At 61.8% G+C, this 14,945-nt stretch overlaps 1 protein-coding gene across 1 annotated transcript; it reads left to right on the plus strand.

The window, feature by feature from the left end:
* Positions 1-3,975: 3,975 nt before the first annotated feature.
* ADAMTS4 (ADAM metallopeptidase with thrombospondin type 1 motif 4) lies at positions 3,976-12,342 on the plus strand. The gene is made up of 9 exons (XM_032765130.2): positions 3,976-5,253; positions 6,927-7,250; positions 7,616-7,748; positions 8,113-8,283; positions 8,860-9,146; positions 9,465-9,651; positions 10,110-10,285; positions 10,406-10,581; positions 11,042-12,342. Exons 1-9 carry the CDS (start codon positions 4,633-4,635, stop codon positions 11,469-11,471), a joined length of 2,505 nt encoding a protein of 834 aa, XP_032621021.1. The 5' UTR covers positions 3,976-4,632; the 3' UTR covers positions 11,472-12,342.
* Positions 12,343-14,945: the final 2,603 nt, after the last annotated feature.

Genomic DNA, 14,945 nt, shown 5'->3' on the forward strand with positions numbered 1-14,945 from the left:
CTGCCTGAGCTTTAGGTGAGGCACATGCCGACGGACTGTTGTTTCAGTCCCCTCTCTTGTGCTAGGATGGGTTGCCATGGTTCAGATCCTGCACTGCTTTGGGTCCAGAAGTCTGGGTGGGGTCACTCTGGGCAGAGCTCCCAACAGGGGCCGGACCCCATCAGACCTGCAGGGTAACCATGGGGGGCTGGAGCCCAGGGCCAGGGCTGAGAGTGGGTGAATCAAGGATCCCACCCCTGCGAAGTGAAGGTCTGACCCGGAAGGGGAGCTCTCGAGGTATGTCTACACTGCAGTTAGACGCCTGCGACAGGCCCGTACCAGCTCGCTCTGGCTCGTGGGGCTTGGGCTAAGGGGCTGTTTAATTGCAGTGTAGATGATCTGGCTCAGTGTGAAGCATGGGCTCTGGGATGCTATGAATATCTGCAATGAAATAATCCCTTAGCCCAAGCCCCTCAAGCTGGCCAGCCTTGGGTTTTCCACTGCGCTGTAGACATACTCACAGAGCAATACCCGTAAGCCAAGGCCTTAATGAGCTCTCTCATGCCATCTATTGATGAACCGGAGGAAAAGTCCTCCTGAGCCAGCGTTATTTGCATAGGCCCACCTCCTTTGTCACGGTGCTCAGTGCTGGCTGTTTTGGGTTCAAATTCACTGAAGCCGTGGATACGGGGAAATTAAATGTTGCTATCCCTATCGTACAACTAAAGGGTAGCAGAATGGTTCTTACTATGTCCTGACTGAGAGGTCACCCTGACCTGGTCTTCCTGCTAAGTGTGGGCTAGTGAGCCAAGTGAGAGGGAGATGGGGTGGCTTGTCTCTAAGGGATTGGATGGGGGGTTGAGTGTTTAAAAGTGAAACTGAGTAGTCTTTGACCCCTAAAAACAAATTCACTGAGGTCTGGTCTATGCTAGAAATTTACGTCAGTATATCTAGGGGTGTGAAAAATCCACACCCCTGAGAGATATAACTATACTGACCAAGGCCCCCGTGTAGACAGCATAGGTCCTCAACCTAGCTACCATCTCTCAGGGAGGTGGATTACCTACACCGATGGGAGAACCGCTCCCGTTGGCATAGGTAGCGTCTACACTGCAGCACTGTAGCGTTTTAAGTGTAGACACACTCTGCTAAACCGGTCTGGGGGGCTGTCGCAGGGCATGTCTACACCTAAAACACATGGGAGGGGTTCTGAGAGGCAGTAGCTAGGTTGATGGTGAGGCTGCAGAGATGCAGTGGTTTAAGTGTAGACACAGCCGGGTAAGGGGATGCTGTGTGGGGACAGGAAAGACGAAACAGAAAAGACACCAGCCAGCAGTGAGGTTCCCCAGCACTACCCAGAGCAATTACTAAGCACTGGGTTGGCAGTGGTGCCTCAGGACAGGGCAGCCTGGCCCAGGGCAGCGTGAGGAGCGGCCTCTACCCAGCCAACCCGAGAGCTGTGGATGCTGATAGCTGGGCGAGGTGGTGGTGGCCGTGTGACTGGGGGACCCAGACTGGGGACACAGCAGCAGGGGAGGCAGTGGGGAAAAGTGGCAATGGAGGTATCCAACCCATTTGAATGCACTCCTGAAGGCTGGGGTGCCCCTGAGCTCAGACAACAACCTGTGGGGTGCAGTGGAGCAGAGAGGTGAGTTAAAGGGACATTTGTCCACTGGAATTTCAACCTGCAGGGTGGGAAACTGAGGCACCTCAGGGAGGGGCAGGCATGGGCCAGAGGATCCAAGAGGGTGCAACTGGCCTTTCCTAGAAATGCAAGGGTAAGGCATGCGGCTAACACGCTGGCCAGAGCAGCTGGGAGGCGCTGGTGCAGCGTGGCTGGGAGGGACGAGGGCTGGAGCCGTGTCTGCCTTTTGTCTTCTGGGCTGAGTACGCCGCCAGGCCAGGGGAGGAGAGGGCTGGAGGAGGCGAGCTTCAGACTGTGTAGCGCCGCAGTGCAGGGAAAGCAGATGTGAGGGGGAGGGGAAGGGGAAGGGGCGCAAGGGAACGAAGGCAGAAGGAAGGCCCTCGATGGTGGGGCTGCTGGGGAAGATCAAAGGGAAAATGAAAAGCCAAGAGCAGGAGGGAGAAAGGAGGGAGAAGTTGTGGGGGTGGGGGGGCGCCAATGAAAAAGCAAAGGCTGCAAAAGGCCAAGCAAGACACCGCGCGGCTCGGCCTGCGTTTGCAGCTCGGCGCCAGCAGCCCTCCCCGCCCTTCGCCCACAACCGCATGATCCCAGAGCCTTGGCGCGGGATGGGGGTAAAGGGGGAAAGAGCGGGGGCAGGGAAGGGAGGCCAGCAGGGAGAGGCTTCTGGGCTGTAATTGTAGGGTCCAGCTGCCAAGGCCTGCGCCAGCCCAAATCTCCTCTGTCACGGAGGGGATTCGCCCCCAGCCCGGGCTGAGCTCGGCTGGCCCAGACTCCCCCTGGGCACAGTGCCCGCAGGGGACAGGCCCCTCTCTGACCTGCCAGGCTTTGGCAGAGGGGTGTCCGGCCCCACTGCAGCACCCTGGGACGGAAGAGGTCACAGACGTGCCAGCTTCAGCCCCAAGGACACGAGCGCATGTGGAGTGTCTGGGACAGGCTTGGGGGGATGAAACGGGGAAGCCCCTGCTCTCGGGGGAGCCCAGGCTGCCAGGCCATCTCCCTCAGGGGGCTGGCAGCCCTCTCCCCTCCCTATTCTCACTGCCCTCAGAGGGCCTGTCCTCACCCAGCCTGATTCCATGAGGCTTTACCCCAAATTCCCTCTATATGTGTTGGTTTCCCATGGGGCAGCGATGGCAAAAAGCAGGCGCCCGATCTGCCCCTGCCCAAGCCAGCTCTGATGGCCCCTTCCTGTATTCCTAGCACAGCCAGCCTCCCACTCACACCACTCTGCTGTGCCCAGCTCCAGCTCAGAGCTCTGCACGCACTCATGTACTCAGTCCCCAGCTGCTGGGATGGAGGCCCGGCCTGGGAACCAGGACTCCTGGGTTATATTCCAAGTCTTGACACTGAGTTCCTCTGTGCCCTTGTGTAGGTCATTGCCCATCTCCATGCCTCGGTCTCCCCACGTCTCCAATGAGGGTGGTGACACTGCCTCACCTTCAGGAAGGGCTTTAAGATCTCTGGAGGAAAAGCCCTGCTCCGTACCAGGTGCCGGCCTGTACAGAGGAGAAAGCTGTGGCAAAAGGGGGCAGGGATTGGCCCAGGTCAGACAGGGAGTTTGGCTTTCCCAGACGATCCTCCCTGTCCTGACACAGTGGAGTCAACAGGAGTGCTGGGAGCACAGGAAATCGGGGTCAACAACGCTCCTGGTCTCAGCGGGACTTGGCGATACTTGGTGTTTTTCTTAAAGCCTCAGCTCCAGGAGTCACATGGTTTGGGATTAAAGTAAGAGTCACTTTCCAGCTCTTCTGGCTGCAGAGAGGCCCACGGGCATGAAGCAGGAGGCAGAGGAAAGGACCCAACAGTTAGGATATTATTTTTTGCAGTGTCATGATTTTCTGTGGCCTGACTCATGATTTCTGAATGTCTGGGGCTGGCAGGGCCACATGGATTTGTCTCTAGGAGGATCTGAGCCCACGGAATCTGGAGCCAACTGGCTGCATGTCCTGGGCAGGGCACCCATCACCGCAGTATCCAGCCTCTCTTCTCATGGAGTGGGTGAGAGAGACAAAGAGGAGAAATACTCCTCAAACAAAGCTACAAATTGTAGAAAAAACGGGGCAAAGTGCCAACTTCATGCCGGAAGACTGGGCCGGCCGCCAGCTGTTTCTGTTCCCACCTCCAACCCCCCTCCCAATTTCCTTTATTTTTAATATTAAAAAAAACAACAACAACAAAAATAAAAGACTAAAGCTCTGACAGGGACAATTGCGTCAAGCAACAGAAGAGATTGCAAAAACGTGTACTCAGCTTTACGGGATGTGACAGCCAATGGGGGCTGAGCCGCTCTTGGGAGACAGCTGTTAAAAGGGGCTAGCGCGCAGATGAGCAGCCAGAGAAACTCGGCACAGAGAGAGAGAGAGAGAAAGAAAGAGAGAACGAGAGAAAGAAAGAAAGAAAGTCTAATCTCAAACTTGCAGGGATTGGCAGAGAGGGCTGTGAACTGGGAGCCAGTTTCTAGAGGGAATAACTTGATCTCTTCCCAGTGGGCACTTTTCCTGCTATTTCTTTGCAAAAAGGAGAAGAAAAACCCTCTCTATTTTTTTTCTCAAACAAGATTTGAAAAGTAGAGCCAGCCCCGTCCTGCTGGGACTCTGCGAAGTCACCCAGCATCTGGCCCGCCCTGCAGTTTGCCAAAGGAATATTCCGGGGAAGGTCTGGGACTTGAAACAAAAGAGCTGAGAAGACGTTTTATAAACTATTTGAAGAGCCAGCCAGGCCGTGTGCGCCTCCTCTGGCTCCGGGTCAGCATCTGCCGTGAACCTCCCCGAGCGCACAGCCCGCTTGCCAATGGGTGGCTCGTCTAGGAGCTGCTGTTAGGTGCTGCCCTGTGCTAGGTGCTGCTGAGAGCAGTTGACGGAGCGGCTCTCCAGAGCCTGAGTCCCGGGTCCTTGTCGTTAATTACAGCTGGTGTTGCTAGTTAAGGGAAAGGCCCAGGGCCTCCCCACGGCAGTGTAACATCACAGAGCTTTTGGGATCGTATTTTGTTCCTCATCTACCCTTGTGCCCCCATGGGAAGCCCGCTCTGTGCGATGTTGACACTCCTCATCGCTGCCTGCTGCCACCTCATGCTGGCGTCGGGGGAGCGAGCCGGTGCTGGTGGCTACAGGGAGGAAATCGTGTTTCCGGAGCGCCTGGTGGGCGAAGCCAAGGCAGGCGTGTCTGGGGAGGGGCTGGGCGGCAGCCCCAGCCAGCAGCTTCTCTACCGCATCCGCGCCTTGGGGGAAGACCTGGTCCTGGACCTGGAAAGGGACCCCAGCTTCCTGGCGGAGGGGCTGACCGTGCAGTATCTGGGCAGGAGCGGGCAGCCAGCCGCGGTTGATGGGTCAACCGAGCCGGGGAGCTACTACACCGGCACGGTGAACTCCGACCCGGACTCCGTCGCGGCAGTGAACTATGACGGGGTGTCGCTGCTGGGGGTGCTGCAGTACCACGGCGCGGAGTACCACGTGCAGCCCCTGCAAGGGGGGGCACCCAATGCCGCAGATGGAGCCGGTGCCCACGTGCTCAGGAAGAAGATACCCGAGAAAGCCAATAGCACCATGTGTAGTGTGGGCGCCCAGGCTCTGGGCACGGCTCCAGCCAGCGGAAGGGAGCCCCATGCCGCAGCAGCGTCCTCGAGGAGAGCAAAGGTAGGGGCGGCTGCTGGCATCATCCACCGGGGCGGGGCAGGGTCCTTACTGGCAGGCAGGGCTGGCCCGCCTCCCCTGGCCATGTGCCCCAGACGAGAGTTCCTCCCGTGCCTGCTGCTTTTGGCCTGGTGACCTAGTCCTGTTCCTGCTGCAGGGGGAATCCTGGAATGTGGCAATCCCAGCTAGCTTATCAGGCTTGCCTGGGGGGTGGGGAGGATCCCAGCTAGCTTCTTGGCAGGGGAGAATCCCAGCCAACTTCTCAGCCTTGCCTGGGGGGTCGGGGGGATCCCAGCTAGCTTCTCGGCAGGGGGGAATCCCAGGCAACTTCTCAGCCTTGCCTGGGGGGTCGGGGGGATCCCGGCTAGCTTCTCGGCAGGGGGGGATCCCAGCTAGCTTCTCAGCCTTGCCTGGGGAGTCGGGGGGATCCCGGCTAGCTTCTCGGCAGGGGGAAGTCCCAACTAGTTTCTCAGCCTTGGCTGGGGGGTGGGGGTGGGGATCCCGGCTAGCTTCTTGTCAGGGGGAGGATCCCAGCTAGCTTCCCGTCCTTGCCGGGTGGCTGGGGAGATCCCGGCTAGCTTCTCGGCCTTGCCCGGGAGGAGGGGGGATTCCAGCTAGCTTCCCGTTTCTGCCTGGGGGAGAGGGGGGATCCTGGCTAGCTTCCCGTCCCTTCCCGGGGGTGGGGGATCCTGGCTAGCTTCCCGTCCCTTCCTGGGCGTGGGGGATCCTGGCTAGTTTCCCATCCCAGGCTGGCAGGGGGACCCTGGCTAGGGTTGCCAGCTTTGGTTGGACATATTCCTGGAGGTTTCATCACATGACATCATCTCAAATGAATGATCTTTAATTCCTGGAGACTCCAGGACAATTCTAGAGGGTTGGCACCTGTAAGATTCCCAGCTAGTTTCCTGTTCCTAGTGGTGGGGGAAGGGGGATCCTGGCTATTTGCCATCCCTGTAGCAGGGCCAGGCTGTTGTGGGAAGCCCTGTCCCCTCCCTGAGCCAGCCACCTCTCCTCCAACCCTCTTTCTTTGTTTCTACCTTGGCCATTTGCCTCCCAATCCAGCTGGGAGAGTGACTCGCTGCCATGGAAACAGCTGTTCCCCACCCCCACCCCCACTGCTGGAGCTGCCCCAGGGGCAGGCGGGTTGGCACAGGCTCCCAGCTGCCCCTGGCCCATCACCTGGCACTAGAGGAGCTGAAAACTGCAGAGGCCCCCTGGGCCAGAGCTCAGAGATCACGTTTAGTCTCTGGTTGGGGCTGACTGAAGAGCCTGGGTGGAGTAGGGGCTGGAGTCAGGATGCCTGGGCTGTTCCCAGCTCTGGGAGAGAAGTGGGGTGTAGTGGATAGAGCAGGGGGAAGGTGGGGGGATTGGGTGCTATTCCCAGACATTATGACCCTTTTCTGTTCCGTGCCTCAGTTTCTCCCTTTATAAAATGGGGCTGAGCACACTCTGTCTGAGCCCTCTGCCCCCCAGGCTGAGGCAGTGACTGGGCCTAGCCCCCCGAGCCCCTCTCACAGCACCTGCCACAGAACCAGGTCCAGCCCTGGGGCAGAGCCTGGATCCTGGGAACAGCCCTGGGCAAAGGCCAAGGACCTGCATATGGCACTGAAAAACCTGCCACGAGGCAGGCTGCCTGGGTGCCCCCACCCCATCTCTGACCATCTCCCTCCCCACAGCGGTTCGCCTCGGTGCCGCGCTACGTGGAGACACTGGTGGTGGCGGACGAGCCCATGGCCCAGTTCCACGGCGCCGGGCTCAGACGCTACCTGCTGACCGTCATGGCTGCTGCCGCCAAGTTCTTCCGCCACCCGAGCCTGCAGAACCCGGTGACGCTGGTGGTCACACGGCTGGTGGTGCTGGGGCCCGGTGAGGACGGGCTGCAGGTCACGGCCAACGCAGCCCAGATGCTGCGCAACTTCTGCCAGTGGCAAAAGGGGCTCAACAAGCCGGACGACGCGGATTCGGAGCATTTCGACACAGCCATCTTCTTTACCCGGCAGGTACAGTGCCCCCCGGGACAGTCCCTTCCCCCCCACCCCGGGACAGCCTCTCCCCAGTGCGGCCCCCCCAGTGCAGTGCCTCTTCCAGCCATGGGGGCTCTGGGGGACCCAAATCACATCAGCAATGTCCAGTGAGAGGCTCATGTGGGGGACAGGCCCCTGCTGGGGAAGGGGGCCCATGGAGGGGCTGCTTGGCCAGTCCAGCAATAGCCCTGAATACCCCCAAATTGGCTCACAGCTGGGGGAGGTGGGGCTGGCCCCACTGGCATGAGAGAGCAGTGTGCCTCATGCCCAAGGGCTGGGACCGCACAGCAGGCCTCCCGTCGCAGCGCCCCACATGCCCCAACGTCTTCTTTCTCCCGCAGAACCTGTGCGGCATCTCCACCTGCGACACGCTGGGCATGGCAGACGTGGGCACCGTCTGCGACCCCACCCGCAGCTGCTCCATCGTGGAGGATGACGGGCTGCAATCGGCCTTCACAGCTGCCCACGAACTCGGTAAGTGCTGCCGGCCAGGGGCAGGGCAGGGCTGGGCATCACGAGGCAGCAAGAGCCAAGAGGCCTGCCAGGCCCAGAATCAGAGTCCAGCATGGCCAGGCTCAGCTACTCCATCTCCACTCCCACCCCCCATCTCCCTCCACTGCACTCCGACCTCTCCGCTCCATCTCCCCCTCCCCTGCACAGCACATGGGATCAGAGTCCCAGTATCACCAGGCTCAGCTGCTTGATTCCCCCCACAGAGCCCCCGCTGCCCATGCCCCCCCACCAGCCCAGGGCCCCCCTTTCATGCCCTCCCCGTGGCGGCCCCCACAGACCGGGTCCCTATGCCACACATTGACTCCAACTCATCTCCCCCCTGCAGGCCACGTGTTCAACATGCTCCATGACAACGCCAAGGCCTGTGAGGATCTGAACTCCCACGCCAGCGGCACCCGGCACATGATGGCTCCAGTGATGTCCTATGTGGACCCTGACCAGCTATGGTCACCCTGCAGCGCCCGCTTCATCACAGATTTCTTGGACAACGGCCATGGTAAGGACCCCTCTTGGGAGCCCAGAGCCACAACACGGCTGGCCAGAGCCAGGCACAGGGTGGGCAAGGACTGGGCAAGTTTCTCCAAAACAGCTCTGCCAGTGCCCCTGAATCCTGACCTGCAGCCTCCTGCTGTCCCAGCCCTGCTCTCCCCCTATGGGTCTACAGTTTAGCCCCCCTCGCCTGTCAGACCCTTGGCCAGCCCATGTCAGCAGGGATCATGGTTTGTGGGGCAAACAGCTGTGCATTAGGAACAGGGCTGTCACCCATCCCAATCACTCCGGGCCCAGCAGCCCTCGGCCAGCCCCTGCCAGTCAGGCTGGAACTGAGCCAGCCCCTTGGGTACCAGGGTCCCTGCCCTGGCCCAAGGAGGGGACATCTCTGCCCAGGCAGATTCTGCTGCCCATGCTGGTCTGCAGATGATCCCCCCACCCCGCATAGTGTTCCTGTCGCAGCCGCCCCCTTGCCAAGTGGGGGGGGGGCCTGACGCCACGCACCCTGAGCCAGCTCTGCCCCAGCCTGTCTGTTTCTGTGATGCCCAGGCCCCTCACATGCCAACCCACTCCCTCTCCACAGGTCACTGCCTCCTGGACAAGCCTCGTGAGCCCCTGCGCCTGCCAGCCCCCTTCCCGGGCAGCAACTATGACGTGGACCGGCAGTGTCAGCTGACCTTTGGGCCGGACTCCCGCCACTGCCCCAACCTGCACCCACCCTGCTCCTCCCTGTGGTGCACAGGCAAGATCAATGGGCACTTCATGTGCCAGACCAAGCACTTCCCCTGGGCAGATGGCACCGCCTGCGGACAGGGCAAGGCCTGCATGAATGGGCGCTGCATCAGCAGAGTGGAGATGAAGGCCTTCAACGTGAGTGTCCAGCTACCTGTGGGCTCTGGGCACCTGCAAGGCAGGGCAGGGAGCAAAGCACTTGCCTTCCTCTGCTGGGGCGGAACAGGACACAGGGGAGCCAGGAGAGGGGTGAGGGCGGGGCTCAGAGACTGGCAGAGTGTGGAGGAAGTGGGGCAGGTGAGGGGGTGGCTGGGGACTGGGAGGGATGGAGACCCCCCTCTATGCTTCCCAGCTGCAGAACTGCACTGGGTGCCTGGGTCCAGGGCGCCTCCTGGTGGTCATGTGGCTCTGACTCCCCCTTGTCCGTTTCTAACCTTGCTTTGTCTCTCCCTGCAGACTCCCACCCCCGGCGGTTGGGGGCCCTGGGGCCCGTGGGGCGAGTGCTCGAGGAGCTGCGGCGGGGGAGTGCAGTTCTCCACCCGCGAGTGCAACAAGCCTGTCCCACGCAACGGCGGCAAATACTGTGAGGGCAAGCGCACCCAGTACCGCTCCTGCAGCACCCAGGAGTGCCCAGATGGCACGGGTGAGTGGGGGCAGCATGTCACCGGGGGCCAGCATTTCCCCTCCCCCCACCAAGGACCCAGGAGCCACTGGCCAGCTAGAGCAGCGTCCCTCCTGCTCCAAGCACAGACCCTTCTTGAGGGCAGGCTGAGTAGAACTAAGAGAGAGGCCCTTGCACCCCTGGCTGTGCACTGGCACTAATACCCTTTCCTGAGCCAGAGCTGCAGCTGCTGCAGGGGTGACAAAGGGGGAACCCCTTGGGAAGGGTCCGTGGCCCCAGCTGGACACGGGGGGTGGGGCGGGCCTGGGGCAGGGAAAGGGTCAGGCAGGGCAGTCTGTGGAAGGCCCTGAGAGCGTCGCCCAGAAGCCAGCACAGGGAGGGGGGAGGCTGTGGTGACAGGTGGGGGTCGCTCCCCAGGAGCTAGGGCCCAGCACGGGGCCCGCAGTGACGCAGCACCCGCCCCCCGTGTCTCGTTCCAGCCCTCACCTTCCGGGAGCAGCAATGCGCCGCCTACAACCATCACTCAGACCTGTTCAAGGGCTACCCCGCGCCCATGGACTGGGTGCCCCGCTACAGCGGCGTGGCCGAGAAGGACCAGTGCAAGCTGACGTGCCAGTCGAGGGCCCTGGGCTACTACTACGTGCTGGAACCGAGGGTGAGTGAGGGCTCCCCAGACCCTGCAATGCAGCCACCTCTGGGGGGGAGAGGCCTGTAGAGCCGAGCTGTGGTGGGAGAGGAGTGGCCCAGGCCTCACTGACTCTGTGCCCGTCTCCAGGTGGCGGATGGGACGCCCTGCTCCCCCGACAGCACCTCGGTCTGCGTGCAGGGGCGCTGCATCCATGCCGGCTGCGACCATGTCATCGGCTCCAAGAAGAAGTTTGACAAGTGCATGGTGTGCGGGGGAGATGGATCCCGCTGCTCCAAGACCTACGGCTCCTTTGCCAAGCCCCGGTGAGTCCCAACCCCACCTCGCAGGCTGACCCGGGGGCAGGGCCTGGGCATGGGGCTGTGTGCACACAGCAGGCAGGGGGTGATCGTCACAGCAGCAGCTTCAGGGCCCCCATGCCCAGGTCGTTACCAGCTTATGGTAACGAGGCGCTAATAGCGAGAACTGCCAAGCCCTAGCAGGGACAGGTTCCCCACCCCCAGCTCTGGGCTCCTCAGCCCCCTGGCTCTGGGCTACTCAATCCCAGCCTGCAGCCTCCCAGTCCTCTCCCCTCCTGGAGCAGTGGGGGTGCACAAGGCTGGGCGGTTTGAGACGCAGGCGTGAGGGGGAGCTATGCCAAACTCTCCTAGTGCTGGAGCAGGTGCTGGAGCCCACATCTCCAGGGCTCTGCTCAGGGCCAGCCCCCAGGTCCCTCCCTCTGCTTTCCCTCCAGCGTCTTGATGCCTGTATCTCTCTGCCTTTCAGCTATGGTTACAATGATGTGGTCACTATACCGGCTGGGGCCACCCACATCCTGATCCGCCAGAGCAGCAGCTCTGCCACGGCCAACGATGGCATCTACCTGGCGCTGCGGAGGCAGGACGGCACCTACGCCCTGAACGGGAACTATGTCCTGGTGCCCTCGGAGCTGGACGTCAGCCTGGCGGGCAGCGTGACACTGCACTACAGCGGTGCCACCAAGGCCACAGAGATCATCACGGGCCGCGGGCCACTCCACGAGCCGCTCACCCTGCAGGCACTGGTGGTGAGCGACCAAAAAGCCCCCCGGCTCAAATACACCTTCTTCAAACCCACGCAGCAGAAGCAGACGACAGAGCAGTGGCTGAAGCAGAAGGCCCAGATCCTGGAGATCCTGAAGAATCGGCGCATCCGCAAGGAACCCCCACAGCATTAGCTGTTTAGCACAAGGCTGGAGTGGCAGCACCTGATGCAGCTTCCCCTGGTACCAGGGACCAATGGGCTGGAGCCCGTCCCAAAGACAGAATCAGATGCTGGAGCCCCCGGCTCAGGCTACCCCCTGGGGCTCCCCCTGCCAGGCCAGGGCTCCGTGGAACAGAGCTCTGTGTCCGGCCATTTGAAGGGGAATCTGCAATAGGAGCCGCTGTGGCGTTCCTGAAGGGACCTGTTTGGCGGGGACACTTGCGTGTGCCAGGTCTCTATTTATTCGGGTATTTATTCGTGGCTGGGGCCATGGGCACTGTCCATGGTACATCACTCAGCACCTTCCTTTGGCCTGGCTGAGCCTTGGCAAACTCGACCCATGTGCCGCCAGGCGCGAGCCACGAAGTATATTTTGAATCAGCTTCTACCTCAGTCCCCCCCTCCCGCAATCCCCACTAGAGCTGGGTCTCAACAGGGTTCGTTGGCGCGCTGGGCATCAGAGGACTGCCTGGTCCCGGGGGCAGGCAGGATGCAGCCCCCTTCACTGCAGAGAGGAATATGAGGGCTGAGTTAGGGCCCTCCAGGGCTGCGGGCCAGGCCTTGCTGTGTGTGATCCCAACACTGTCTGGTCTTGGTGCTGCGCTGGCATCATGGCAGCCTGGCAGTGCCCAGGAGCAGAGAGCCAGCCTCCTCCGGCCCGTTTGATCAGCAGCTGCCCACGAAGCCCAGGCAGGACTGCGGGTAATAATTTGTCTATTTGAAGCAAAGGGTCGCTGCCCAGGCAAGTCCCTGCTGGCATGGCTGCTGGCAGTTTGCGCCAGTTGCATTTTTCTATTAATTATTGTCATTATTTTTTGTAATAAAAATCTGCTGAATTATTTATAGACCACACTCAAGTGGCACGTGGTTATTGGGCCCGCGGGAGCCATGCGCCACCCTGTCACGCCACGCTTGGCAGCATGCTGGAGCAGGACCGGAGCTGGGACCTCCCAAGGCCATGCCTCTGCCCTACCTCTGCAACACCCATGCTAGGAGAGAATGGCGTGCCCCCATCCTCACTGCTGTCCAGTGTCAGGCCAGCCCCTTTGCTGCAGGCACCTGTCCCCAGAGCCCAGGAGGGTGATGTGGCTGGAGAAGGCCCAGCATGGGGCAAGGAGCTGGGCGGCGATATCCACTGACCTGGCCTGTCATTGGCTCCTGCCAGCGGCCCAGCACCTAAGGGGCAAGCGCTAAGCCCCGGGATGCAGGGAGTCCTGAGCCCTGCTGAGGAGGCTGTGGCTGCTCCTGGCCCCCTGGGAGGTCAGCGCTCCCGCCCAAGGACAGGCTGTGGTGGGGCAGTGAAGTGCCCAGGGCAGCACCAGCTTGGGTGGGAGGGGGACAGACACACACCAACCCACTCCCTGGGTTCCTGTACCAGCGAGGCACCCAGTGCTGGAGGTCCAGTGAGGTACGGAGCAGACCAGACCCCGCTCAGCCAGTTTGCTGTGGCCATAGGCTGCCCACCCTGGGCATGGGTGTTGACTGCTGGCTCCACCTCAGCTTCCTGCAGCCATTTAAGCTGGCAGAGCCTCCGTCCACTGCAGCCAGGAGGGCTCCAGTGCCCGGGGGCAGAGGAGGCCTCCGCGAGCCATTTCCCCCAGGGATTCAGCACACAGCTGAACAGCTACTGCCCCTGGAGAGCTCGGCTCACAGCTCCAGCTCGCTAATGCCCTGTGCAGGGGGTCCGGGCTCTGCTGGGGCTGACAAACCACCCCCTCCAGCTGTGTCCTCACCCAGCCACCCTCCCTGGGAGCTGTGCTATGGAATCGAGCCCATCACCCCATCACTGCTCCAGGCCCCATAATGCACAGGGCCGACTGCATGTTGCTGCCCTGGCAGTGCCTGCTTTGCCCCTGGCACTATAGCTGGTACCTCTTGCCCTGCCCAGTGCGTCAATCGTCCTGCTCCTGCCCAACTCCGGGACCGTTGCAGCCCTTCACTCTGCCCAGTGTCTCCCTTCCACGGCTGTGCAGGCGCCGAGGGGTCCCTGCTTCGGCCCAGCCCTGCCGCGCTGCAGCCAGGGGAAGGAAGGGCGCCGGACGGGACAGAGTCTCTGGCTGCTGCCGGGAGTCCGGCCCAGTCTGGCTGCATGGTGGTACAGGTGGAAGCTGCGGGAGCTTCCCCGCCATGGCTCTCCCTGCCAGAGCCGCTTTGATGCCAGACTTCGATGACAGCAGGAGCAATGCCAGCCCCTCCCCCACGCCTGAGGGGCTCATTCTGCACCAGCTGCCAGGCCCACGCGGCTCCCATTACTACTCCCTGCATGGGCCCAAGGGCAGCTGGGAATCGAATCCCCCCTTCTCCACAGTGCAGCTGTGCTGGCTGCATGGAGCACGACCCAGGCTGAACTGGCCTTGCCCAGGTGGCCGGCTCCATGCAGGCCCAGTGCCCTTGGGCACTCATGTCCTGCCCCACCGAGCACCAGGCTCCCCCTGCACCAAGCCTTGGCACGGTTGATGTTTCATTGTGCAGCCAGGCTGTGCCCTACAGGCTCCCACACTGGTACCATGCAGCCCCAGCCCAAAGCCACCGTGACAGGGCTAGGCCCTGCAATAGCTGGACATGCAAACCCAGCATGTGCCAGGCCTCGGCAAAGAGCAGCTCGTGTGTGTATGGCCTGGCCCTGGGGCTGCAGACCAAGCAAGAGCCCTGGGGATGGGACGAGATCTACTAGCCCAGGGCTGGGGTCCAGGCTGCCAGGGCTGGGGTCCAGGCTGCCAGGACTGATCCTGGGCCAGAGGGCTAAGACCTGCCAGGACCCCTCCACAGCTGCTCTGCCCCTACCCCCCATCCTCCTTATGACCAGCTTGTGGGCGCTCAGGGGAAAGCTGCAGAAGACGAGGGCTTGTCTAGCACCTCCCCTCCCCCCGCCCAGTGCCAAGGGCACACACTGAAGCTCAGGGGGCTGGCCCAGCAGGATCAGGCCCACAGGGCAGCTCTCACATTCGTGGCCAGGACGAGACCCCGCACTCGGCCCTGGAGGGAGCCCGGGGCCAGCGGGCAGGAGTGGTTCCTCCTGCTGAGGCCAGGTGCCCTCCCCGGGGAGGGGGAAGCAGGCATGGGCAGTTTCCTGCATTGCTGGCCACGTGGTGCTGGTTCCTGCTGGCTGCACCAAGCTGGGACTGACACGGGAGTTGCTGGGCTTGCAGGGAGCACACCCGGAATGGCACCCCGCCGCTCTCCCCTTTGCCAGCACTAAAGGCAGCTCAGCTGCAGTGGGGGGCAGGGTGTCTCCCCTCTGGGCCCCACTGGATTTAGAGGGAGCCCACCATCACCACAAATGCACCAGGGCTGCAGGGGGAGGGTCACAGCCCCATCCCAGTCCCCTGTGGGGGTCAGCAGAGGGGTGCAATGCTGTGGTAGGGGCACAGGCCCGTTTGAGGGACACTCCCATGGACAGCAGCAAACAGCCTGCTCTCCCGCGGCAGGATACAGCTCTGACCAGTGC

The sequence above is a fragment of the Chelonoidis abingdonii genome, chromosome 11, assembly GCF_003597395.2.
Source record: "Chelonoidis abingdonii isolate Lonesome George chromosome 11, CheloAbing_2.0, whole genome shotgun sequence".
NCBI classification, from domain to species: Eukaryota; Metazoa; Chordata; order Testudines; family Testudinidae; genus Chelonoidis; species Chelonoidis abingdonii.

Coding starts and splice junctions, on each gene's coding strand:
- ADAMTS4 (XM_032765130.2), top strand. CDS start 4,633: ATGGGAAGCCCGCTCTGTGCGATGTTGACACTCCTCATCGCTGCCTGC. Junction 8,284..8,859: donor TTTCTTGGACAACGGCCATG/GTAAGGACCCCT, acceptor CCCTCTCCACAG/GTCACTGCCTCCTGGACAAG. Junction 9,652..10,109: donor GGAGTGCCCAGATGGCACGG/GTGAGTGGGGGC, acceptor GTCTCGTTCCAG/CCCTCACCTTCCGGGAGCAG.